The 26,521-nt window shown below is 38.9% G+C and overlaps 1 protein-coding gene across 5 annotated transcripts; it reads right to left on the bottom strand.

The window, feature by feature from the left end:
- Positions 1-8,187: 8,187 nt before the first annotated feature.
- On the bottom strand, positions 8,188-21,254 carry tekt3 (tektin 3). Of its 5 annotated transcripts, XM_036142085.1 has the most exons (10): positions 20,923-21,254; positions 20,323-20,426; positions 16,132-16,937; positions 14,157-14,749; positions 13,019-13,102; positions 12,857-12,927; positions 12,620-12,763; positions 11,726-11,948; positions 10,849-11,003; positions 8,188-10,104 (listed from the first exon to the last, which is right to left on the bottom strand). In XM_036142085.1, exons 4-10 carry the CDS (start codon positions 14,724-14,726, stop codon positions 9,888-9,890), a joined length of 1,464 nt encoding a protein of 487 aa, XP_035997978.1. In that variant the 5' UTR covers positions 14,727-14,749; positions 16,132-16,937; positions 20,323-20,426; positions 20,923-21,254; the 3' UTR covers positions 8,188-9,887. The 5 variants fall into 5 exon arrangements, with proteins under 5 accessions (XP_035997978.1, XP_035997981.1, XP_035997980.1 ...); XM_036142088.1 differs by lacking the exons at positions 20,323-20,426; positions 20,923-21,254 and having other exon boundaries at positions 14,157-14,475; positions 14,611-14,749; positions 16,132-19,019; XM_036142087.1 differs by lacking the exons at positions 20,323-20,426; positions 20,923-21,254 and having other exon boundaries at positions 16,132-16,318; positions 16,591-19,019.
- Positions 21,255-26,521: the final 5,267 nt, after the last annotated feature.

Genomic DNA, 26,521 nt, shown 5'->3' with positions numbered 1-26,521 from the left:
TGTCCCTGTTGTTTTGCACTTGTAAGGATTGAACATTTTGCCTATTCTCTATTCTGTTGATTTACTTGTTTTGCAAAATATTGCATATAGAACTCCTTAAACATCCCTTTTTAAGTCCTGCCACAAATTCTCAAATGCATTTTGAGTTGGGCTTTGATTGAACCTTTCTAACACATGCTGCGTTCTAAACCATTTCATTTTAGCTCTGGCTGCCTGTTTTAGGGCCCCTGACCTGTTGGAAAGTAAATCTCTACCCTGCTCTAAAGGCTTCAGCACCCTCTAACAGAGTTTCTCTCAGGATTGCTCCATGTTTGTCTCCTACCGTTTTCTCGTCGACTCTGCCCACCTTCTCTGTCTCTGCTGAACAATAGCTTGCCCACAGCGTGATGCTGTCACCATCGTGTATGACTGAGGATGGTGTGTTCAGGATGATGAGGGTTTGTTTGGCATACAGCTGCATTTTGGAAAAGCATTTCAGTCAGTGCTACTTTTTTCACATGTTGGCTGTGCCCTTTATGGCCCCTAGTCTTTATGGCTCTCTCTGAACAATGCCTTTTTTCCCATCCAGTAGAAAAACAACAAATAGTTGTTATTTGCTGGCGTCTCCTACCTGAGCTGTGGACATCTGGAGCTCCTCCAGCATTATCATGGGCCCACTGAATGGTCCTTTGATCAATGCTCGCCTCGTCTGGCATCTCAGTTTTAATAACTTGGAGTCAATATCTCGGCTTATTTGTAGTTTTGCCATCCTCTTTGTATTTTCAAATCTTTGGATATTAATTTACAACATAACCCCGATTGAAACTTCTTCCCATCGTTGGACCTGATGGTATTTTCCTTGGTCAAACTTCTGTGGCTTTTCCACAACACACGAGCTTAAGTTATGTAAAGAAAGGTCTCTTTTTTTACTGATAATGTGATGTTGGAAGAGTCAAGACATGAAATATAATTACACACCACATTACACATTTTTTACTTTAATATATGTATTTTTTTTTATTTTTTCCTTGAACTTTGCACCACTTTGTGTTGGTCTATCACATAAAATACTAATGAAATACATTGTTTTGTGGGTTGAATGTGACAAAATCTGAATTATGTGATTCTTAAGCATTATATGAGTGCAAGTCATTCTAGGAGTCTTTTTTAGTTTATAAGATACATCATGTCATGAAAATCCGTACAAGCTGGAGCGGAATCAAGCTGGAAAAGATAAGAGGAGGTAAATAAATATTAGAGACAGACGGGCTAGCGACTGATGAGAGGTTAGATATGGTCTTGTTTGTGTGCCAATAAACGTTAATCCTCTCACAACCCCCTGCCCTGTCATCACGGTTTAATCAGACTAGGCATACTGCACAACAGGGAGATGACAACACAGCAAACCGGGCTCTGAGGCTCGAAATACTTTGAATCCAAAACAGATCCTGTGAGGGATGCAGCCGTTCTCACAATCTGATCTAACACAGGTTTACAAAATATGCACTGCAAAAAAATAAATAAAAAAGTGAACTCCTTTCATGCATTTTTTTCCCCACAAAAATGCATTTATAAATGTCTTGAAAATTTTAAGTTGTATACTAGCACACACCCCTGTTAGGTCGGTTCATTGGTGCATCTCAAGTTCATTTGAGCCTGGAAACTATTACAAAGCATGGCTCATTATAATCTCTAACCTTGAAATCTCAATTCTGTCCAAAACATTCATGATTGGATTAATGTATTCAATGCATTCATGTAGGCGTCAAAGCATTAAATGGAAGAATCTAAATGACACATGCCAGCCAACATGCAATAAATCCTTTAGTCACGAGGTACAGATTATCCTGATTGATTCAGGTTTTACGAAGAAAGGGGGATTTGGAGAATTTGTGTGAAGATGCTGGACAAGGAGAGCGGTTTGAGATTTTAGGAAGTAGATCATGCTTATCCCTCTTTCCCAAGTGAAGAAATTATCTGAAAACATGACGTCAAGACGGACTGTAAATCTCCCAGATAAGATGCCTGTGACTGAACAGAAGAGGCTTCAGTATGTCTTTAGGTCTTTGCTCATCATCGAGCTCCCATTCATTTTTGCCTGTAGGCAATTTTAAAAACGTGTCCGTAAATCAGCGATGTGGTTTGTTGAAGTAATACAATCACTGAAAAAAATCAATATGGAGGAAAAAAATGTGCTGATCTCAGCGGTTGATCCCTGACCCTTAGAAAGAGGTCTGACTCCTCCAACTCATCGCGGCTTCCCCGATGAAGAAACAGTTACACGTACGCGTAATGATTAAAACGCGAGCGTACTTGTGTTTGACAGTTAGGATGGAAAACCCTGCCGTCTCTCACGTGTCTTATCAGGTTCTCCCCAGCTTCCTGTGGCTTGTGGCAGCTACTAGACCCCTTCTTCAGCTCATTCCTGTCTGTTAAGTCTGTTCTCTGGTTTTTAGATGTGTCTATTAATAGACAAACTTCACAGCCCTGTGATGGGGCAGCTCAGTGGTCCCCTGAGAAAACGCGAGAGTTTTTGGAACGGATTCAAAAGCCGCAGAAGGAGTCGGTTCCCACGAATGTTTAGTTTCCAGTTTAAAATGAGCCCAGGGTCTGTTTGACCAATTCACAGATAAACTGATGATGTGGCATCTCAGATACATCTGTGCTGTTCACTTCTGTTTCCAAAGCTTAACTGGCTACAGATGGTCAGTCAAATGAAAAACTAAGTGTGTCCCCTGATTTACCTTTAGGAATCATTTGTAGTGACAACGGCTTGAAGTTTTCTTTTGGAATTTGTCAGTCTCTTACGTCTCCATGGAGCAATTTTCTCCAACTTTTCTTAATAACATTGCTTTGGTCCATTGAGGTTTGCAGACATCTGTTTGAAAAAAAAAAGCACTTTTAAGATCTCACCATAGAATTTCAATAAACCCTGTTTTTCTCTTTCTGCGATAGACTGGCGACCTATCCAGGGTGTACCCTGCCTCTCGCCCATTGACAGCTGGAGATAAGCACCAGCAACCCCTTGCCACCCCAATAGGGATAATTGTGTTGGAAAATGGATGGATGGATGTCTTTCTTTTTCAGCCATTCTGTTGTAGATTTGCTGCTGGGTTTGGGATCCATTCACTTGTTCTTGACCCAGTTTGGAAAAAGCTTCTGCTGTTGGACAGAGGGCCTTATGCACTTTCGACGTGATCCTATGGTCCTATGCTTCCAGATCCTTTGATTGCGAAGTAAAAAGTCCAAGTCATCACCTCTGCGCCATCATGCTTCACACATGTCATGACTTTTTATTGCACTGTGGCCAGCGGAGCCGAGGGCCTTTTGGGTTTACAGCAACATTTCTGAACATATCAGTCGGACATTTGGATGAATCTTTTGGCATGCCCACTTTGGGGAAGTTTAGCTGCTGCCTTAAATGTTTCCATTTTAGAAAAACTTTCAGCAAAAATAGATTGGCTTCAAATAATTAAAAAATGGCCCACATAACCCTTTCCAGATAGATATGCAGTAGCAAATGCCTCTCTACGGTCATTGCTGATGTCTTTCCTGTTAACACTGAGCTATGACACACTTGTCTGTTCCAAACCAAAAAAAGAAAAAAAAAAACCTGCTTACTTTCATGCATCTGCATGATCATAATTTCTGATCATTGATTGGCATTGATTGATTAGTGCTGACTGTTACAGATTGAAAACAATCACAAACACTTTCATTTTCATAATAAATTAGTGCTGTAATTGAGTGTGATTCCACATGTTGTGCCAGGAGTTCAAACTCTCACGTCTTTTGTTGTTCTTTTTAAAAGTTTTGACAGAAGCCATTGCCGTTAAACCTGATGCCAACGCCCCAGCTGTTCCCTCACATCACATCTCTAATGACCGCTAGCCTGTGAATCCAATTTGTTCTCTCTCAAGTTCTAACTGTCTCACTAGAGGAGCATAAAGCCCCCCCCAGTGACTGACACTGGTCTAAACTCAGATCCTGTTTTCATCATGCTGCGGCATGCCGGCATGTACGAAACATAAAATAACACGGGGCGCAGGGAATCTATAACAAGACACGGAGCCAAAAATAGAACTGCCAATATGTTTGGACTGCGGGGAGAATTTCAGAGTACATTGCTAATATGTAGGGGTTGTGGAGGAGGTCAAATAGTTAGTATCTCATTCATTGGGAGACCCTAACATCAATAGTAATCAAATGCCGCTTATTCCACTTCTCCTGCACACCACCAACTTGTTGTTGTTGGGTTTTTGTACAGTGAAAGTAGGTACAAGAATCAGCAAAATATGGAGGTAAAACTCCCTTCACATGAGGCTTTGATGTGTTCAATTGCAGTGTAGTGAAAGCAGGGGCTCTTTTTGATGTGAACAAGACAACAGGGAGGGGCTTTCTTTTACTATCACAGGCCTCAGGAATTCCAGAAGCATGGCCTCTTGCCATTTACTGGCTCTTTAGTGTCTAAGTTAAACACTGCACTGTTTGCACAGAGGATCAACCCCTGCAGCTTCCTGAGGTTTTAATACAGCCGTAAAACATTACAGCTGAATCAAAATGCAAGTTATCAAGATCTTCCAGTTGGTTAATCTTTACGATTCCCGCTCCCCCAGGGAGGAATCTGAACTACTGAACTTCTCTCTGAGATATTTCATCTTTTATTACAACTTTGCTGTCGCTAATGGAATTTTTACTGTAGTTGCCCAACATGAAAAGTTTAAAGGCAGTATTTCAGATGGGATCTCTGGTTTTATGTTTATGTGCAACATTAAAGATCCATTTCAATGTTTCTGCATTTGTAAACAATTTTTGTTCTGATGCATTTTCGTTCTGACCTACTAAAATAAGGGTTATCACAGTTAGGGATTGAAAAGTGTAAAGTACGGTAACACAAGTAGTTCTCCTTTAACCTTTTCAAAATTTGTCACGTTACAATCTCAAACTTCAAAATTTTTAGTTGTATCTTGTGGAACTTGACCCCACAAAATTGTGCATAATAGTGAAGGGAAATGAAACAGATGCCTGATTTTCAAATTTGGACATATATTATTTTATTTCAAATGAAATTCTGAAAAGTGTGGCACAATTTGTCCCTGCCTCCTCAGTCGATACTTTGTGGAACCACTTTTCACTGCAGTCACATTTAGGGCTGCAGCTAACGAATATTTTTATAGTTCACTAATCTATTGATTTATTTTTTTCTTTCGACCAATGCTGCATGAAGCTGTGGTCATGTGAGAGGGTCATGTGATAGGGGTGCTGTGTTCTCACCGGTGAACTGATGCTATACGCCCGTCCCCTGCTGCAGTCTTAGTGAACTGCATGTGATTTAAACTATTTACCACTAAAAGTTAAATACTGAGACTTCACCAATGTTTATATATTTTATTACGATGCATTGATGCATGAATTTTTACGTTGATATTTTTTCATTATCAACATTGTTGATAACGTCAACTAAGCATTGCAGCCCAAGTTACAGCCACAACTCTTTTGAGATATCTCTCTACCAGCTTTGCACATCTAAAGACAAAAATTTCTGACCATCTTTTTCTCAAAACAGCCCAAGCTCAGTCAGATTGGAAGGAGAGCATCTGTGAACCTAAAATATAAAGTATTGCCAAAGACTCAAAAACAGTATTCAATTCTGTAATTTGATTGGGCCATTGTAATGCACAAATATGCTCTTATCTAAACCATTCTATTGTAGCTCGTTTTGGATGTTTTGGGTCTTGATATGTATTTTTTTTTTTTGTGTAAAAATTTGTTTCTTTTAGGGTCACCTTCGTCAAATGACAGTGGAAAATATTGTACTATGTGGGGTTTTGTGCCACTATCAGTTTAAAGGTGAAATAGTAAAGTGGTAAACTTGTAATATTACCTTTTTGACAGTGTTTGGATAACCATTTATAAAATGTTGATGTGACAAACTGAATGTTTAGAAGCACAAACAGAGCAAAAGTAATTGGTATTCATTTTGTTTTTTGTTTGTTTTGTTTTTGGGTTCTGTGAGCGGCCTGGTTAAAATACCCTTAAACCTTTATAAACCCAAACCGTCTCTGATGTCACATGTACCCTAACAGCTTTTCTACAGCTACTATAAGAGCCGGTCCTGCAATGTCCCACAGTAAAGTGACAGTGGTCAAAGACCAACCTGATCTATAGGGCTAGGGTTACTTACTCTTTGTTTTCGCACCTCCGCTGGACATTGCTGACTCGCTCGGCTCCATTGCTTCTCTTTTACTCATTGCATGAAATGCATGATAAGGTACTTCCAGTCATGTGGTCTTGTCATGGTAAATATACACAAAAGTGCTTCATTCATTAGCAAACACAGCAAAAACAGTGTAAAACACATGAAAAACTTAAGAAGTCAAGAGGGCATTATAAGTTAATCGTAAGTTAATCGTCATGCTGGGTTGATGATCAGGTAGATGTGCAAAGTCTGTTTTCTCATCACACACAAGATTTGCAAGTAGGTGAAAAGAGATTTCATTTCGGTTTCCATCTTTCCTGATCACTTTCCTTCACTTGGTTGCAGAGCCTCCAACAAGGCCTCAGAAAAACTAGTCTGAGATATTCAAAGCTTGTTTTATCCCTTAATGATCTCACCCTGCGTTAAACTTCTCTGCAGCTTTATTGACAACCAACAGCGTTCTTTGGTCTTCGTGACGCGCTTCGTTTACTGACGTACTCTAACAAACACCTGAGGCCTTCGTTGAACAGCTAATAATAATAATAATACATTTTATTTCAAGCGCCTTTCAAAACACTCAAGGACACTGTACAGGTAAAAACAACAAGTAGTAAAAGCAACATCGTCATAATTAAAAGAAACAACACAAACCGCACACAGGAAAGTAACAGAAAATCATGTCTTGAACATGTGGGTTTTGAGTTTTGATTTGAACAAGGGTAAAGACTTGATATTGCAGATGTCAGGGGGGACTGAATTCCAAAGTGTGGGCGCAGACCGAGGAAAAGCTCTGCTCCCCATGGTGCTAAGACGGGCGGAAGGAACAACGAAGTGAGTGGTAGAAGAGGAAATAAGTATGCGGGAGGGAGTAGAAATTTGAAGTAAATCAGAGAGATATGGAGGGGAGAGATTGTGAATAACTTTAAAAGTAAGTAAGAGGATTTTGGACTGAATTCTGAACTTGACAGGTAGCCAGTGGAGCTGCTGCAGGGCTGGGGTGATGTGATGGAAAGACAGGGTTCTAGAAATGATGCGAGCTGCTGAGTTTTGTACTGCCTGAAGCTTCTTGAGGAAGACCGAAAAGAAGAGAATTACAGTAATATATGCGGGAAGTGACCAGACTGTGAACAAGAGTGCAGGTGGAACCAGGGGAGAGAGAGGGGCGAAGGCGATTGATATTACGTAAGTGAAAGTAAGCGGAGAGAGTGAGGTTGTTAATGTGAGAGGAGAACGACAAGGTACTATCAAGGTTGACACCCAGAGTTGTCAGCTGGACTCATACAGAGAATAAATTACACATATGTGGACCTGAATTGCAAATAAAGTGACATCGGAAGGAATCTGATGACATTTAATTTTATTTTGGGGGGTATCACTGTACATAGATGCATACCATATTGTTCAGATTTGAGTTTTGACCACTTTAGATTTTGTCTTGAAGCTTGACTGTAGCCTTAATTTCTCAACAAAGAACTCAGAGCATTTACATTTGTGGAATATTTTTTCCCCCTTAAACCTCGTCGTTACGCTCTAATTCCAGTTTGCTGTTAACCACTAAAAATGCCCTTTTGGTATGATGGGCTAAATTCTTTTGAAATGGAAGGTGTATTTTTAAGAGTTGGTTTTCTAAACAACTGTTGTGTTTAGGGTAGTGAATCAATCAATTGATCAACTGTTTATTTATATAGCCCTTTACACATCCAATAAAGGTGACCAAGGTGACAATTAAAACATACAGAGATAAACAAAACAAAACATAGAATGATAAGAGCAATAAATAACAGGTTTCAGAGTCTGGGTGCTGCCATTTAGAATGCCTGATCACTGCAGGCTTTCTGGTCCTTGATATGTCTAATAAGAACTCAATATAAGACCTCAAAGACCTGCAGAGGAAAGAGCTGGAAGACTAATGTGGATGAAAAAATCTCAGTAAATGTATAGTGTCATTCTAATTTTGATTGTAATAATTGTAATTCTCATATTCTCTTTTATTCTGGTAGTTGAAATACTTTTACATTCAGATTTCTCACTCCATCTTCAGTCACTCCAAAATCTATAAACATTACAATAACATTAAGTACCGTTTGGGTCAGTGATTTATTTTTTTAACCAGTAGGTTTCTTATGGTTGGGTATTCTGTTAACCAAAGTTAAGATCTGATTTTCAAATACAATGAAAAAAGAACACCCTCTCACATATATAGGGTTTCTATTGTATAAATGAGCTGATCTTTCTCATGTGCTAAAGTGATTTAAATCTAACCTCACATGTACAAATGCATTCATAAAAATCTGACAATATCATTATTTTTTTTGTGAATATGTAAAATTCTTCCATTTAATTGCTTGGACGTTCTCTGGTGTTATACACTGATTTGGAAGCTCTATTTGAGATTAAACATCTTATTTACTGCCAGTGCTCTTCACTTCCTTCCTAACTTGATCTATTTCTGGACTTCAGTTTAATGGCTCCAAAATATGTTGTCGGAAGTAGTTTATAGTTTCTTTTTCATGCCGGTTTGCTTTTCCCACAATAAAAATCTAATTTAGTAAGAGGTTTTTCTATGGCCGTTATTACACTAAAACAGATTTTGTATATAAAAAAAAAAAACATCCCTATTCAGACCCCATCTACACTACTCTGAGTATTTTTAAGGCCTCTGTTGTTGAAGTTTCTAGCTGACAAAGCAACACTGGACATTAATAAAATGGCCCTTGTTGTCAGTATTTTAATTGATCTGCAAATATCAAGTCCACATGTGTAGATGCAAAAGGTTTTGTGAAAATCCCCACCTTAGAATGAGTTTATTTATATAACTGTTTATCTTACTAAAAAACTAGTTTGTGTGTGGCTGGGAGGTGCCAACACGGCCAATAAATGTCAGTTTTGGAAAATCTTAGTGTGGACAGGGCTTGGTGAGAACATAAAATTCCACAGCATGGTACTAGTGGATATAACATTACCAGTGGTTACCAGTCACAATAGTGGGGAAGAAAATTATTTATGTGGCTTGTATTTATGTGGGATTGTAATAATATAGTACATCAACATCATAAGATGACATGATACACAATTTTAGCTTCACTGGATGAAATGAGATTTCATCCATGTATTTCTAATCCACTTTTGTTCAAGACTGCATGCTTTTTATTATGTTGGTCTAATTCTAATGCAACTTTAAATAACTTTAAATGATCCATTGTTATGTTTGCATAAACAGAATAAAGTGATCATAAAGCTCAGGTTATCTGCTGTTGGTGTGGACCGGGCTTCTAAGATGCTTTCTGTGTTGTTGGCCAGCCCAGCAACACCTTATTAGCCAACCCTGACAACCATCAACACAACAGGGCAACTCAACAATGACTCCCTTCCATGCTTCAGGTTCAAACAGGGTCAAATTCAATCCAGAGTTCATAAAAGCATGGACTTAATTAACAGAAAAAGCTATATGCAGAGAGTGCCCATGACAAACTTTAGTTATAGGAGAGTTATAGTGGTGTTTTACCACCACTTTTTATATCTGTTTCATATAAACTGTTTTTTTTAAAATATATAGTTAAACCAGTATAATTTTCTCACTAAAGCCATAAGAAACCTGCTGGTTAAATAAAATTTCACAAAAAATATATTCCGGTATTGGTATGAATGATCCTTATTATTTAGTCACTTCTTGTTCCTCAAAGATTCTGCCTTATTTTTAACCTCTTATTTAGGCATACCCCACCAGGCGGGGCAGGCTGGGGAAGCTCTTTCGCATGCTCATGCACTTCTCCTGGTCTAGGAAGAGAGAGTTGGCCTTGATGGACAGGTCGTGCTCCAGGGCCACTTTTGTCTTCACCAGGGTCTGCAGAGTGTTTTCTGCCTCCAGCAGTCTCTGCTGAAGCTTCTGGATGGTATCTTCAATCTCTCTCACCTCACCGACAAGCCTGAAGAGTCAGAGACAAAGACGGCTGGCTGACTGATTATTTTCTTTCAGCAAAAATCTACAACTTCCCATTAGAAAATTAAGTGCAGCAGTGAGCTATTCACACTGCGTTTTTAGTAGATATGCACAGATCAGATGCAATTTTCAATCTCAGATTCTATAAAGGTCAGACCTGCTCATACCGATTTTAGCCAACCTATAAATAACACGATAATTCCATATTCTAATATTCTATTTTTTTTTATTCTCTGAATTAAAAAAAAGGTTGATAATAAGACAAAGCAATGTTTTGGGCATATTAAGGGCTACAAATCTGACTGTTTAGTAACCAAAACAACATTAAAGTTTAGGTTTTATTTGACCCTTACAGTCTTTTTCAAAAGGGAAACAGATTCAGTCATGTGCAATAAATTACAATATTACTGAAAAGTTTAATTATTTCAGGAGGTCATTTCACTAAGTGAAGCACATTATATAATAATCACACACTGACTTTTCAAGCCAATATTTCTGTTAGTTATGATGATGATTAATGGAAAGTATGTTTGTTATCTGCTTAAAGTTGTTGTTTTCAAAAGATACTTTGAATTTGCCAAAAAGGCCTCCTTGGAAAGCATGTTCTAATTTACTAAATGTTATATTCCCTTGAGTACAAACATGAAAAAAAAATCTAGAAATATTCGTACTGTAGAGCAAATATGTTTATTTGTTGTGGACTGAAGTAATTACTCGGCTGACTCCTTACCTGTGGTGGGGGTTGTCCCTGCAAAGCTCTATGTTGGGCCTGCGTGTCCTCTCCTCCAGCCGAGTTTGGGCTACTTTAAGTGGGTTCTCCTTTTCTCTTAGAGCTTTTTTCAGCGACTCGATCAGCATCTCGGTCTGAAAAATCTCCTGCATAGTCTGGACGAAAGCACAAATAAATACCAGAATAAAGCAAAGACAAATTATGTCTAAATCAGGCTGTCAAAAGTGAGCTCCCTCTTTATGCAGCTTTACTGGTGGATACAAAAACCGTGGAGAGAACAGGCTTACCAGACGCAGTATGTAGAATTTGGAGAATTTGTAAAGAGGCAACAAGTAATAAAGTTGCACTCTACACTAATTCTTATTAACTTTTCATTGTTGTTCTCAGAGCCTTTTTTGTGATCATTAAATACTAGTGAATCCCTTCTGTTCCCACTGAACAAAGCATTAAGTTTATTATGAACAGTATGCCTGATACCACAGCTACTTTCAGTTTTTAAAAGCAGTGAATAAATAAATTAATCTATAAATCTTACTACATTTCAGAAAACAATGGAATTTATTGTCGAGTATGCCACAAACGAGCATCGTTTCAGGAAGACTGTGTTCTGGCAGGTACTATATATTTTAGAATGAACATATGTATGTAATCCAATCCAGATGACAGACATTCCCTACAGGCCTTACTTTACAAATGTTTCATGCCATTGTTGGTGGTAATACCAGGTGTAAGAAATGATAAAACAATAAAAAGATAATCTTAACTAAAAAGCGACAATCACAATTTTGAAGAAAAAAACAATACACTTTGCTACCAGATCAGTCTTGTGATTTTTTTGTGACATATTTAAATGCAGGCGTATAGAAGAGGTAAGGACCTTAGCTAGGTGTGCCTGCAGGTTGTTCTTGGTATCAGCCGTTTCAGAAATGCGGTTGGTGAAGGCAACGTTGACATTGTTGAACTGGTTCCACATTTCGTTGGACGTTGTGTTCAGCAAGATTTCTATCTCGTCCCTGAGCTTCTGAGAGGCAGCTCGCTCGCTCTGGGAGCGCAGGATGTTGTCGTCTGTGAATTTGGACCACGAGTCCGGCAGAGAAACTCTGGCAACAGAGGCAAAGAGGTGCATGTATTCATTTTCAGGCACTATGAACATGGGAATCAGACATAATGACAATGTAGTCATCTATTTGTATAAACAACTATAGAAAACTAACAACAAGCTCCCTTCAAATAAGAATATTTCATGAAAGAGCTTGGGAAAATAGTAAAGGGAACATTAACACATCAGATCTGACCTTTCACCCCATGAGACCTGCTTTAAAAACACACCTGCTCTGCTCTTAGAGTAGTTAAAGCAGCCTCTTATTATAAGCTGGATGCATTCCTAACTCTAAAATGCTTGAATGTTATAATAAATTTTATCTGCAAAAAGAGTTTTCTGAAAGCCCATGACTATGTGTCAAAGTACCTATTTTATGAATATTCTTATTTTGCCAACTTCAGAAGAATATTTATAGCGAAACATCATTAGCTAACCTTAAATATCAATTCATGTGATTATATTTCTCTTCAGTGATTGATTGTTTACATCCTTCTCATTGTCTAGTTTAAAGAAAAAAATGACAGAATGCATTTTTTTGGCTGACAAGCGCAACATGGCCACATGTCTCCCAAAGTCCACCTTACTAACATCCTAATAGCTTTCTCAGCTAACTTAACCCTGCACGGAAGCAGCGTATGACGCACTTTTCATCTTCACGTTTATACTCACGCGTGGTCTAATCTGTCGATTCCTCTGTAATAGCCGATGCCGTCCGATGTGTTCCTCAAATAGTGACACCGATCATCAATCCTCTGAGCAGACACTTTGTCGCTCATGTCTTTTTCCAACTCGTGTTGGGCGCCTCGGTTTGATCTTAGGAAGAAAAAAATAAGTCATCAAGTTAGTTGTTTTAATCTTGAATTTACACACAGATTCATATGTTCTTTTCTATTTTTTCAGGCTTACGCCAGCTGGGCGACGGCTCTATCCAGATGGCGCCTCATTCTCTCCTGACATGACCTTATAACCTCTACTTCCTTTTATTAGCACAGGCAGGGAGTAAATCACAACGTTTTACATGCAATAAGGTTGGTTTCAGAACTAAGACACTCACTGCGGTGGTTTTACCTTTATTAGGTCTTTTTCTACATCATCGTGTACCAGGTCAATGGACATCCGCTTCTCTCTGTGGTACAAACACTCTTGAGACACCTATTAACAGAATGATTGCAACCAAAACAAGCTGAGGTGATATTGTGAGATTAAGGTATGATCAAAGTTGAACGTCTCTTGCTTGGAATGCTCAAACAGGTGATCCATTTAAAAAAGGTCCATAAGCATATCAAGTGTCCCCTACTGAAAGTATACTCTACATCATTGCATGCATGTACGTTACCCTGTGCCAAAGGCATGCTCCAGTTTCAGCTGCCTGGAGAAACCTCAAAGAAAACTTTCTGCCACATGATATTAGCTTAGCAAGGTATACATGTATAGATCACCAGTGATGGCCTCAAGCACTCTACTATGAAACCACAGTGACCACATTAAAGGTTTTTCCCAACAAAGGCACTGCACGGTTCTGCAAAGATAGGGTCACTCCAACTTTTTTTTTGTTTTCCCAAATGAAGGTCTAGAAGTTCTTCATAAAACACCAAATATTATCTTGACCTAGATGACTGAGAAACAATTTGCCCTTTTACTCATAACAAACCAAAACCACAGGTTAAAACATTGCTGCAACCTTTCCTTTCAGATACTTAAAGGTACAGTGGATGATGTTCTTCGGCTTCGAGTTCCAGGGGGATCACCTTATCTATTGGTTGTCCCACATGCCATTCATTGTGACGTGCTCATGTAACGCCAATGTGTGTTCACACTCTATGTTAGTTACCGCCTGCTGGCTGCACACACGCACTTCTAGTCTTTATATATCCAGTTAGCTTTAGTGTTAGCCGTTTAATGTAGCACTGCTGCTCTCACCGCTAACCCCCTAACTTTAACTTAACTGTCTTACAACTTTATCAGAAGAAGAGGAAGGTCTCAGAAGAAGAAGTAAGACCAGAGTGTATTTGGGAGATTTTTTTTATGCAATCCCCCTGAGGAGTGGAAGAGCAGGTAAGATGGTCGTGCGCATGTGCGCAGTTATTAAAAAAATGGACTTGGGCATTTCTTACCCACTTTTCTGGAACAATCATCCACTCTACCTTTAATTTCAGCAATGATTAGTGCATCTACATTTTTGGTCAAATGTAAAACCCATTCTAACCTGAAATGGCCCCTCGGTCTCTGCTAAGGCTCTCTCCAACCTTCTTTTCACTTCACTGAGTGCTGCTATCTCTGTCACCATATTGTCAATCTCATGGCTGAGCTCAGACCTCCAGAATACGATATCATTGACCCTTTCTGCAATGTTCTTGCTAGTGTTTTCCTGCGTCCTTCTGGTGAGCTGCTCTTTATCCTGCATCAACCTGATGGTGTCTTTCCTCAGTCGCTCTGCACTCTTCCTTGAGGATTCCGACTCCCGGTAATTATTATGGTTGGACTTGTACCAGTCATCTGGGGTGTACCGGGTCGTCAGCATGGTCCTGTTGGAGGGGAAGAAAGTGGTGTTGGCTCGAACCAGATCAAAATTATCCCGCTGTGCAGAGGATGTCAACGGGAGAGCGCTGCTGCTCTTGTAAAAGCTGTTGGTTCTCCACATATTGGCACTGGGACTCAACCCCAAGGCTGGCTGAGTGTTGCGATAGCTGGATGCCATTGTGGAGATGGCAGGGAGGAAGTGGCTTGTTTTTGGCCGTGTATATGTGGTCGTCAAAGTTGATCCAAGCAGCTCCATTTTTGATCCAAACTTCTTTGTGACTATTTTAAACAAAATAGAAAAACATAAAAAGAAAATTATATGTTTCTTTAATTCTGTACTAAAAAAGTTTGTTTTGCACAAATATCCAGCCCCTTCCCGTCCGTTGATCCAACATAAAATTCAGTGCAACCAACTGCCTTCAGACGCGACCTACAATTAGTAAATAGAGCTAACTTGTGTTTTATGTGATCTCAGGACAAATACATGTGTAATGGACTCAGGGGGCTGTTTGTTATCATTAGTGAAAACTTGCATGATGAAATAAAACAGAATTATATTTAGTTATTTTACTGGGTAGGAATATTTAATGTTACACATCCTCTAACTCCATTTTGAACATGTCAAAGGACATATGTTAAAATGTGTAATGATAATATTATGAATATTTGAACATATTATGAAATATGTGAAATATATTAAGTTATAAAAAGCTGAAGACTAGGTAATGCACTGGATGTGTCAGGGATAAAGAGGTCAAAACATTTCTGTCAGGGTTTGGTTAAATATTCCAAGCTGATGACTGGTCAAGCAGCATAAAAAATGAAGGTGAAGCAAATATGGCAACAAAAAAAAAAAAAATAAAGTTGAATATCATCTGCATAATTTTTATTTGATGTTCTCAAACATAGGCTACTAGTAATTTGCTCTGAGGGAATATGTTTATGCATTTGACAGAGTCTTAAAAATTAGGACATTACAATGCGATTAATATCAAAGCTAACAATAAGAAACTTAGACAGAAGATCAATAGTTAGGGTTCATGACAGGTTTTACAGTATAGAAATAGAGTACAGGCATAGATGGAAGTAGAGGGTAGGAAATACAGTATATGGAGCATGAATGGGATTGGCACTAAAACAGCACCATGAAGGACACCAGATGACAGGGCCATGTTTAACACTATGGGCCATGATCTAGTTCCTAACATAAAAGCTTATGTTTAAAAGAAAAGAAATTAATATCATTACATCTGACTTACCCATGAAAGTCTACAGAGTCTGCACTGTTCACAATGTTACTGAATATATATAGTAGAGTGATTTTAGAATCAGAATCAGAAGTAGTAGTTTTAGTTTGGTGTATTACTTAAAAAAAGTATGAGACATATCAAATAAATTAGAAAGAAAGAATTGCTCACCTACTGCTTTCATTCTAAAATCTTCTAAACCTCTTTGGACACGGTCATGTAATTATTTGGAGAAGTTTCTAAATTAGATCTTTCTTATTTGTCATCAAATTCATGTTTAAAAAAATGGATGAGAATAATGGTACTTCATATTCATATTGACTGTGCAGACAAAATTAAATACATCTTCAAAGCTGTTTGGAAACATATAAATTAAAGCTAGAATACCAAAACAAATAAAAAAAAAAGACTTACCAAGACGATTGTTTGTCCCTTGGTTAACAATGAACGGCTGGCACTCACCTGTGTATACCTGAGAATGAGTTCAAGAACACAGTAAAGCTGAACTGACATGCATAATAGATAAAGAAGTTTGCAAGTCATTGATTCAGCCAGCCAATAACGTTGCCCAGTCATGGAGCGCAGGAGCTGTCCAAGATTTCTGTTGACACAGAAGCAGTTGCCATGGGTTACTGCAACACTATGCCAAAGGATTGTGAGATTAATGACCACCACACGCTTTTTGTTTGTTTGCTTTATAACTAAAACGTTGTTTCAATGCTTGCGTTACATTTTGCTTGTCAGCCTTTGGAGCTATTTTACCCATTGCACAACTGTGAAATTTAAATTTATTTAGGAAAAGACATGCAACTAACTTACCAACATCATTTATATACAACTACGTTCATTTTTGGGTAGCACATATTAATATACCAAGTTTTTCTGTGCTTCAGTTCTTCTTCCAGGAATCTAAGTCTTGTCTTTAAAGCACAGGAGTTTACTTATTCTTCATTCAGCATCAGGTGTCTTATTATCACTCTGAGAATCCAGTGCTCTGTATGGATTACAGTCGCCTGTTTAATAATTTATGCCATAGGAAGAGTGCACACAAACCCCTGTAGCACAGAGTAGTAATCTGTGTCGTGTTACCTGTCACTGCAGCTGGGGTTCCTTTACACTAATCAGTCCAGAGGAGGTTTGTGGTTGGTCAGACAATAGCCTGGTTTTCCACTAGTGAGAGAATTGAAGCTGTAGTCAGGAGTCTCTCATCTGGCCCAAACCTACAGTATGTTACAGGGTTGTGAGCAGAATAAAATATATTTATATGGTGGCTATATGGGGGGGGACATGATGATGCAGTAGCCAAGCTTTCTATGTCTGAGCACCATAGAGTTATGTATCACAGTTTATGTTCAGCTGGCAACCCCCCTCCACCCCCAAATTAAATATATTTCATATAATTTCTTTACCTCTTATAAGCTCTCCTAATTTCTTCTCGAGTTGTAAGAATTTGCATGTTCTGGACGGTTTAGTGTTACAAATGGATGGACGGATGAACAAACGGATGGATAGACAGATGCATGGAATGATAATGGCTTGGCTGGATAATTTCTTTAATCTGTGTAGAAAATTATGAACTGACAAGCTGCCTTTAAAAGTAAACTGTAGTGTAAACTGAAAACAAAGCCAATTTAACAATAAAAAAATAAACTGAAGCCTTATAATAGTAAATACTTAAAGTATGCAAATTACTCTAAGCTCATTAATGATGGATGTGTGAATTAATTACTAGATCATGCAAGCCCCTTGGGCCTGATGATTTGAATTTGCATGCTAGAGTGTGACGCAGAATATTTTAATAGCATTTTTGTCTTTAACCTGGTGTTTTAGATGGATATATTTAGGTAATTTAGAATTGAAAGACATATTTGGCTCCACCCCTGCAGCTCACAGCATCGCTTAACATGGATAGGTTGCAGAAGGCCACACCGCACATGCCTCGGATCCTCTCTACACAGCCACTATAAATACGCGTTAGAGGAGCAGAAAAAAAAAGCAAACACTCGTATGAAATTCCTCCCCTAGATAGAGCTCCAAGTGACCGCCTTAAAAGTGATTCTGTTCGATCTACCACAGGCGAAGGAACGCCAGAGAAGCCTATATATACTCCTGCCGTGTGACTCGAGACAGTATGTTGTGAATTACTACATAGTGGAAATGTCTGAGGGAGCAAGCACGCCGTTCACTCCGCTTGGTGTCATCAAAATAAGAGGATTAAAGCTCCAGAAAAAGTTTGTACAAGACATTATGGACTCAAAGTTGTTGTTTATGTACTGCCTTAATGGAGTTTCATATATTAATATATTATAATATACTTAAACTAGAAAAATGAAACATTGCTAACATCGGTTTACCAGGTTGGGCTTTCTCGGTTTGGCCTCAATAAAATGTTTGGACAGCAGAGGCAAAGATAAAGACGAGCAAGCGTGACAGATAAGGTGGCAGTTACAGTGCCGTAAAAAAGATTTCCATGCCCATCGATTTCATCAGTTCATCTGTTAAACTATTGTTTTGAAGTATTTCATATGTTTGCACTTGTCCAGTGCCTTGCCTAAATTTTCTCATCCTTGAAACTTTTCCTCATTTTGTCATGTTACAAACACAAACTTCCAAGAATTGTACCGGGACCATATGTGATAAACCAGCATTGTATAGATCACATTGAGAAGTTTAAGGAAAACGTTTCATTCATATTAATGCAATCTGATAAGTGTGGAGTGCTTTTGTTATCAGCACTAGCATCACTGATGAGGGCTTTTCAGTATTGTGTCTAGCAGTTATGCACATCTTGTAACGGAAACTCTTGTCCATTCTTTTTCCCAAGATAGCTTAAGCTCAGTTGCATTGGATGGAGAGCATAATAGACGATGAGTTGGATTTAGAACTTAACTTTGACTGGGCCACTCTGGCACATAAATGTCTTTGATCTAAACAATTTATTGTAGGTTTGGCTGTATGTTTAGTGTCACTGTGAACCTGGTTTTCTATTGTCGTTACGCTGTATTTAGCTCAATCCATCCATCAACTTGGTCAGCTTATCTCAGCCTAAGAAAAGCATGCCCACAGAAGGATGCTGACACCACTGTTTTACTGTGTAGATGGTGTATTTTCTGGCATTTGTACAGAGCAGTATTTTGTTAGTTGTCCAAAAGCTTGGAATATTGTTTTATGGGTTAACCATGCTTTAAACCCTCTCCAACGTTATATGTATTTGAGAAGTAAGTCCAACTCAAGTCAGAATCAAGTCTCTAATGACTGAAACAAACATCAAATCCTCATCAAATCCAAGACATTAAGTCAACCTCAGACCCTGCTGCACTATAAGTTAGGCTTCCAAACCTGTCCTTGTATGTCAATTGCCTAAATTACCAAATAAATGTTTAAGAATTACCTTTCAATATTTTAAAATTCGTTGACAGTTATTTTTGAAATGCTATTGGGAAACTAAAAAACAACTGCTAAATGCTGTTTTATATTGTGTTTGAAAACTTATCAAATATAAATCTGCATTAATGCTCAAAGAAGGTAAAACCTATTACGTGATGTTGAATTTCTGAATGAATCAAGCCAAGTCTTTGTAATGACTCAGTTAACGCCATTTTATCGTTGTCTTTATATTCTTTATTATATATTGCTTTAAAAAAGGGTTTTGGGGGGGGGGGGGGGGGGTTCCTTCTCCATCATCTGACCAAATTTTTTTTTAATGATTACGGGAAACCTTATTCTAAGTCAGCATTTAAACCTTTGTTCTTAATTTAACATGTTCAAATTTAAGGTGTAAATTATCACAAACATGCAAAGACTCCTGTCTTTGCCTGCCTTAATATTTTTGCATTCTGTTTCTCAATTGAAGTGGGGTTGATTTGGAGTCAGCTGCTGACGGAGAACATCTGGGCCCACTGTCTCGTGTCTATTTAATCCTGGCTGCTCCTTAAAACCTGAGGCTGACCTTGCTTTCTCCACAGCAGGCAGTCCAGGTATTCGGTTTGGCTTAGTTTTTGGTTTGCTTTGGTTATGTCTTGGTGTGTTTGTGCGACACCATAGAACACTAGAGCATTCACACTTTCATAAACATGCACACCCAACACTACTGATTTACTAAAACTCATAGGCAATACTTTAATATTTTTTATTTCTTTTGCCACCCCCTAAGTTTATTCAATAAAAAAAAACATTTCTTTGGCTGCTGAAATCAGTGTGTCTCCTCTTTTGTGTCATGGCCTCACAAGTTGGGCTGAATGAGACAAAGTGTTGTAAGTAAATAAATGGGCGTTGAGCTGAATAAGAACAATAGAACTGTAAGTATTTGTATTAGCATATTTTCAGCCACAGATGTCCTTGCAATGTCGCAGCTAGCTTCAGGGAAGTGAAGTTTATTTTGTTTCTGGAGTGTTTTCTAAAACCTCCGTCCCAGTGGAAAAAAAGTCAGTGTGTGTTCTCTCCCTGAGCTCCTGATGTTTTCACTTTCATACCCACCCACTCACCCCCCTTAAAACTTCCCGCTGTCTTGTGTGTGCAGGCTACTCTACAACTTCCTCTGTCTGAGCTATTATTATCGGTCCTTGCTCACTTCCATAAGCACACAGTTTTACGGCTAAAGCAGACCTGCAGCTTTTCTTTTTGTCTATAATTGAGCATCTGAGCCATAAGGGCATCGGTTTCCTCTCATGAATTGTAGATGGAGCTGTCGACGAGGAGGGTGGCCACACCTGAAGAGGAACAGAGGAGAGGAAATGAACCGTTAAATCTGATGACAGGGTTGTAGATCCCCCGCTGAGGTACTGGAGCATCCAGATGGGAAAATCCAAGGAACATCCTGGTCTCATCAGCAGCTTTCTGACTTAGAGCTTAAACTTATTATCATGTTCTTCTCCTCAGAATTTAAATATTAACCAAAATAATGTGACAACACATTCTTCATGTTATCTAAGTCTATCCTCTAGTAAATATGATTATTATATATTTTTTTCTTTCTCCAAAAAAATACATATATCATTTTTTTTCCAAAATAATAATTTTCAGTTTGATGCTAACATAATATTTAACATAAGGTACCTGAGAAAGCATCCAAAAGTTATCAAAGAGGGATTTTATGTTTGGAATTGAAATGCAGGTGTCAATGCTCAATATGACGTCACACTAAGATAGGAGTAGTTAGGGCAAAGCATCCCGTAACCAATTCAATTGCATGGAGTGAACACTAACATTGTGATTTGGTTTTGATAGGAGACAGAAGGACTCTAGCAAACATAATATCACTCTTGGACAGTGTCTCCTCGTGCATGAAGCTGGTGCTGAACTGGAGAGCTCCTTCAGCGACCAACTGCTGCATCCTAGGTGCACAAATGAGTGTTATTGCAGGTCCTTCCTGCCAACAGCTATTATACTTTATAAATCTGAGGCTAAGTTTTTGGTAGCTAAGCATGAGAGCATGATGTGCAGTGTGTCCCCAACAAATGTGGTCCAGTGCAAGGTCAGATAAGTGTCAAACCTAAAAAAAACTTTTTAGCAAGTGAACAGCACCTAAATGTGGGTTCTTCAGGAGGGGGGAGGGGATAAAAAAAACAAGATCCTGAGACATCCAAGACTGGTGCAACTGAAAACTGTACATGTAAAAGGAACAGGCTAAGTACCTCTTCCATAGCAGTGAAATCATTCAATAGGCTTGCATGTTGTAAGCCAGTTCGTGTTTGTGTGCTGTTGCATGGCAACTATTGTATTTGTGTTTGTACTTTAAAGCTGGACGGTGTTTGGAAAGGCTCCTTAGACACAGTGTGCACCGAGGGCTCCATTGCATTACCTACAAGAAGCAGACAAATGGAGGCCATATTAGATACTCAGACAGAGGAAGCAGAGACGGGCAGACTGTCAGGCAGCAACTGATGCGTGCTAGGCTTCTCTGAAACCCAGCACTGTTATTGATGAACACACAATAAAAACACTCTGATTTAGCTTGGTTTGTTTCCACTCTTTCTTGTTTTAAATGTCTCAAGGTAGCATTTAGCATAATGTGCCTCTCTGCTTTTCCATCTAAAAGAAGGCAGTAAATGTATCCATCATCTTTCTATTCAGCCTGGATATTTTCTTGAAGATCAGACACCCCTCTTTTCCCTCATCAAATCAGCCTCACTTCTGATATTCCTTGATTTTGAAACATCAGAAATGTGGCATCGGTTTTGTTCACAATCTAAAGTGAAGCGTGTGGATGATTTGGGGGATCAGAGGGGAGGTCAACACACGTCTAGCAGGACAAGCAATCGGATAGATGGCTGAACTTTAGCCATCCCCCACTCTGTGATCAAGGCTCGCAGTCACAAACCTCCAGAGTAGGATGTGGGGCCGTGAATGCAGGGCTTTGTCCAGCCCATGGTCATCACATTCCATCAGAGCCACTCTGTGGCGTTCAGCAGAGCGGAGGAGAGAGTATGGCAGGGCTGGACAAGAGAGAGAGGGAGGCCCAGAGAGGACACACAGCAAAGCTAAATTTCTGTCTGTCATGCTGCAATGCAATAGAAAGTGCTTCTGTTTTGAATTGTAAAGTTTTCTGTTTTGTTCTGACCTGTTGTGTTTTCTCCTGTCCTGTCCTTTTTTCTCCTGTCCTATACTACACTTCCAAGTCTATACTAGCCAAACTTTTGCTTCAATATCAACATATTGACGTCCTGTCCTATTTCTTCCTTCCAATCACTGTCCTATCCTGCCCTGGCTTTTAATTAGCTTCTTTGCTTTATCCTATCATTATATCTGTTTCTCTATACTATACTATCCAATACTACACTAGCTTAGCCTAGCACATCCCATCATTTAATCACATTTCAATTTCTATCCTAAATTAACGCGGTATCTGTCTGTCTAATCTGATCCCTTCTTAACGGTTCTTTTCCTTTTTCACCCTTTCCTTTAATTATCTATCCTTTCATTACATATCATTATAACCAATCCCAGTTTAGGAGGGTTTTTTTGTGATTTGCTTCCTTTTTTTTCCTCACAGGGGACTCTGCTGATGATAGCATTTCCAAACTATTTTTCAAAAAGTTTAATCTTTAGATTGTTTTTGTATGTTTGTTTTTTCAAACTAAGAATCACCATTTTGTCGCTGGAAGAGTTTTAGCTAGTATTTTTACGGATGTGGGAAACAGCCTCTTTAGGTTTGAATACAGCTTTTTGTTTTAGTCACAGTGTGTTCAGAGTCGGCTCTAACGGGACTGCTGGTTGTAATTTCAGTTATTTTTGGCCAAACGTTTATAAAGGGGAAAGAGGTCTAATTTTTCCATGCTGAGTCAGGAGTTGAATTATTCACCCTGGGCGTGTGTTGTATCTCACACTCAGGCCTCCTCCCCAAATTAGGGAAAAATGCAGCCTGTACTTGTCATGAAGGCATGACAAAAAGGGAACAAGAATGATAGGAACCTCAGATGATTTCTCAGTAACTCAAGATCACGCCGGACAATATCTTGTGCTTTTATTGAGGAACAAAAGAGTCAGCATTCCTCGTGTTTGTGTCATTTCGGGAGCGAGGGTGCGAGATGTTCAGCATGTGGCCTGTAGATGTGCCACTGTCATAGCCAAGAGGACAAATAAAGGAAGTATGTATGTGCTCAATTCAGTCTTTCGCTTTTTTTCCGCTCTTCATGACACACAAACTACAGATAAGATATCTGTCACACTTTTTCCCTATCATGATTTACATTTACTTGTAAAGTCTTCCTGTACTACAGCCCCTCTCTGAGATCTTTTTATAGCTGGATGTAGTCTGTGTTGTCTCCACAAAGAGGTGCCTGTCAGTGTCTATGGGAGACTGTGCAGCTGGAAACGCGAGTTGAAAGAATAATTGTGTCTGCTGGGTTCAGATGCTGTATCTGCCAGCTGATTAACGCCTTTAAAACAGTCTGCTATCTGTCAAATGAGGAGGCTTGCTTCAAATAAACTCCACAGCTCTCATTTTCTTCTGTGACAATAATATAACAAAAAAGCCTTTTGTCAGCGATTATATTAAAAAAACGTTTCACAATGTATAACATCTATGAAAAGCTCACTTTTGAAAAGAAACAATCTAAATCCCCATGTAGATGAGATTTGGTGTTTGTGCAAAGGTATTTTGTCATTTAGGCTGAGCGTCCACATGGATGGGACGTTTGGAAGAACATAAAAGATCATTTTTGAAACCGTGTCCCAAAGTGGATACATTTCAAAACAGCGGGTTCATTTTTCCTTGTCTACATGCGAGCCACGTCTTTTCTGTAACAATAACGTCATACATTCGCGTCTCTCTGTAATCCGCATTCGCCTTACTGTCACAAATGACCACAAAGATGGCTGATTAGTAGTGCTGTTAGTGTCCTGGGATTTCTTTCTTAGTTGTTTATGGAAATTTGTCTATGTGCAGTCAAAGCCTACGTTTTTTTTTTTTTTTTACATGTGAAACCAAAAATGTTTGATGCAGAGGTGCATTAGCTTCAGTCTCCCTTTGAAATAAAACCCAGTGCAGCCATTTGCCTATGGAAGCCATCTAATTGGCAAATGGCTTGAACTTGTGTAGAAGTTTATGAAGTCCCATGAATCTGAAAGTGCTTTACACTCCATTTAGTCATTCACCCACTCACACGCTGATGGTGGTGAGCTACATTGTATCCAAACTTACCCTGGGGCAACTGTGACTACAAATGGGCAGGCTGACAGAAGTGAGGGTGCCATACAAATTGTACCATTGGGCCTTCTGACCAGGTAAAGCGGGTGGAGGGTATTGCCAAAGGACACAACAACTGTGACAGACGGAGCGGGGGTTCAAAGAGGCAACTCACCGGTTGCAAGTTAAACTCCCTAACTCCTGCGCCACTCCAAAAACAATTTTGGCATTAATTTTGACATGGCTCTTAAAGGGCAATTGGTTGGTTGCCGGTTTGATCACCCGCTTCGACCGTCTCGCTTGTTGTGTTCTTGGACAAGACACTTCACCCGAATTGTCTGCCGGCGGTGGTCAGAAAGTCAAGCCACCAAAGTAGGCCCTTTAATAATTTTAAGGGAGGGATTATGTCCAAATTACTAAAAGATTACATGTAGATTTTATATATATAATCTTCAAGTCTCAAATATCTCAAGCAGATCTCTCACAAATCTTCCTTAACTAACAGAATGCCAATGAAGACACAGATTTTTCACTTAAAGGCGGAAAAAAATACAATAGCTTTCTTGTTCTGAGGCATTTTCCGACCTCGGTCGCCTCCCTCAGATTCTGAAATACCAAAGGCTTCTGCTCTACAGCTCCTTACAGGCTCTCGAATTGTTCTCACTTTCCCAAATTAGGGCTCAAACAGAATGTTGCTATTGACAATTTGAACATCACCGGAATTTGATTATGCTTTCTGGCATCTCAGTGCTCATAAATCAGATTTAGTGGAAACGCTGCATATTGCTGGCATATTCCCACCTTTTTCAATGGCGTACAAATGGGTGTCCTGTGGATCCCTGCCTGGGCATTGTTTCACTGGCAGTGCAAAGCTTAAATGGATGAGAAAATTGAAAATTATGGCCAACATGGTTCCTGGTTTTGGAAAGACATAGCTTTGTTAAAAAATGCCCCCCCCCCCCCCCCACCAGCACACAAACACACACACGCAGACACAAACACACACACGAAAACCTATTTCAACCTCTATTCAACCTCTATCAAGTCTTGAATGCCTACCATAACCTTTAACTCTATTTTAATAATGAGGCATCCATAAATATATTAGAAAAACTATTTATCAACATATTCACACACTCAAAAATTTCCCAGCACTGCATTTAGCTTTATCACAACACCTTGCAGCATTAATTTCCATCCACAGATGCAATAATATTTTGCCAAGATTCCTTATGGCCACTGCACAAACTCATGTACAGCACATGAACTCTGGAGAATGTCTCATGGTTTGTCAACCTCTTCATATCTTGGAATATACCAAGGGAAGACGAAATGTGCAGATAGAATAACCTGATCAGTCAGTATATACTCTGGCAATCAGCTGGCCTCATTCTTTGGGCACATAACGTTGCTCAATGTAGACTGGACCAACTTCACATAGCCCAAATTACAACAGCGCCCCTACAAGCTTGAATGATAGGCACTAGGCACAGTAGGTGCACCACTTTATGTCCATCTCTTCTTAAAATTTGAAAATCTGGGCTTTTCGGACAACCTGATTTTTATCAATTGTGTCAGTGGTTTTCTTGAAGCTACATCACTTTTTTAGTCCTAATTCCTTCTGTTCCGTTTACACTGTGTGTGGAGTATCTAGAGTTGTTTTTAACAATACAATGCCACTAAGTGATTGTACATGACATTTCTTTCCAATCAAATTTCTTCCACAAAGAGGGTTCACCACTATCCTTTTCATCATTTTTTAAACTAATAGAATAAACTAATTTTAGTAGTTCCAGCAATCTCCTTAGATGGTATTGTTGCTTGATGCATGCCAATCATTATTAATGTCATTTATACAACCACAGGGTGTCTACCCAGATAAATGTTTAAGAAATGAGAACCAACTCAGTGTATCAATTGGGCTTAAATAACAAATTGCCGTCTGAAACACAATCATCTGCGCACTGATTGTTCAGTGGGAGGCTTTTATCTATTTGCTTTGGTAAATCCTGGAGGGGACCTTCTTTTAGACAGGAAGTGCAGTTATTTTTCCCCCATTTTTTATTAATGTCATTATTCTCTTGGGTTTTCACCATATGTACAAAATATTGAGGACATTTTTAGAATTTTAAACTCCTTAAATAATTTTTTTTCAGTAAGTGAAGTCAATTATAAGAA

This window comes from Fundulus heteroclitus, chromosome 10, assembly GCF_011125445.2.
Source record: "Fundulus heteroclitus isolate FHET01 chromosome 10, MU-UCD_Fhet_4.1, whole genome shotgun sequence".
In the NCBI taxonomy this organism is placed as follows: Eukaryota; Metazoa; Chordata; class Actinopteri; order Cyprinodontiformes; family Fundulidae; genus Fundulus; species Fundulus heteroclitus.
Note: the sequence above shows the minus strand (reverse complement) of the source record. Positions and strands in the feature narration are given on the sequence as shown.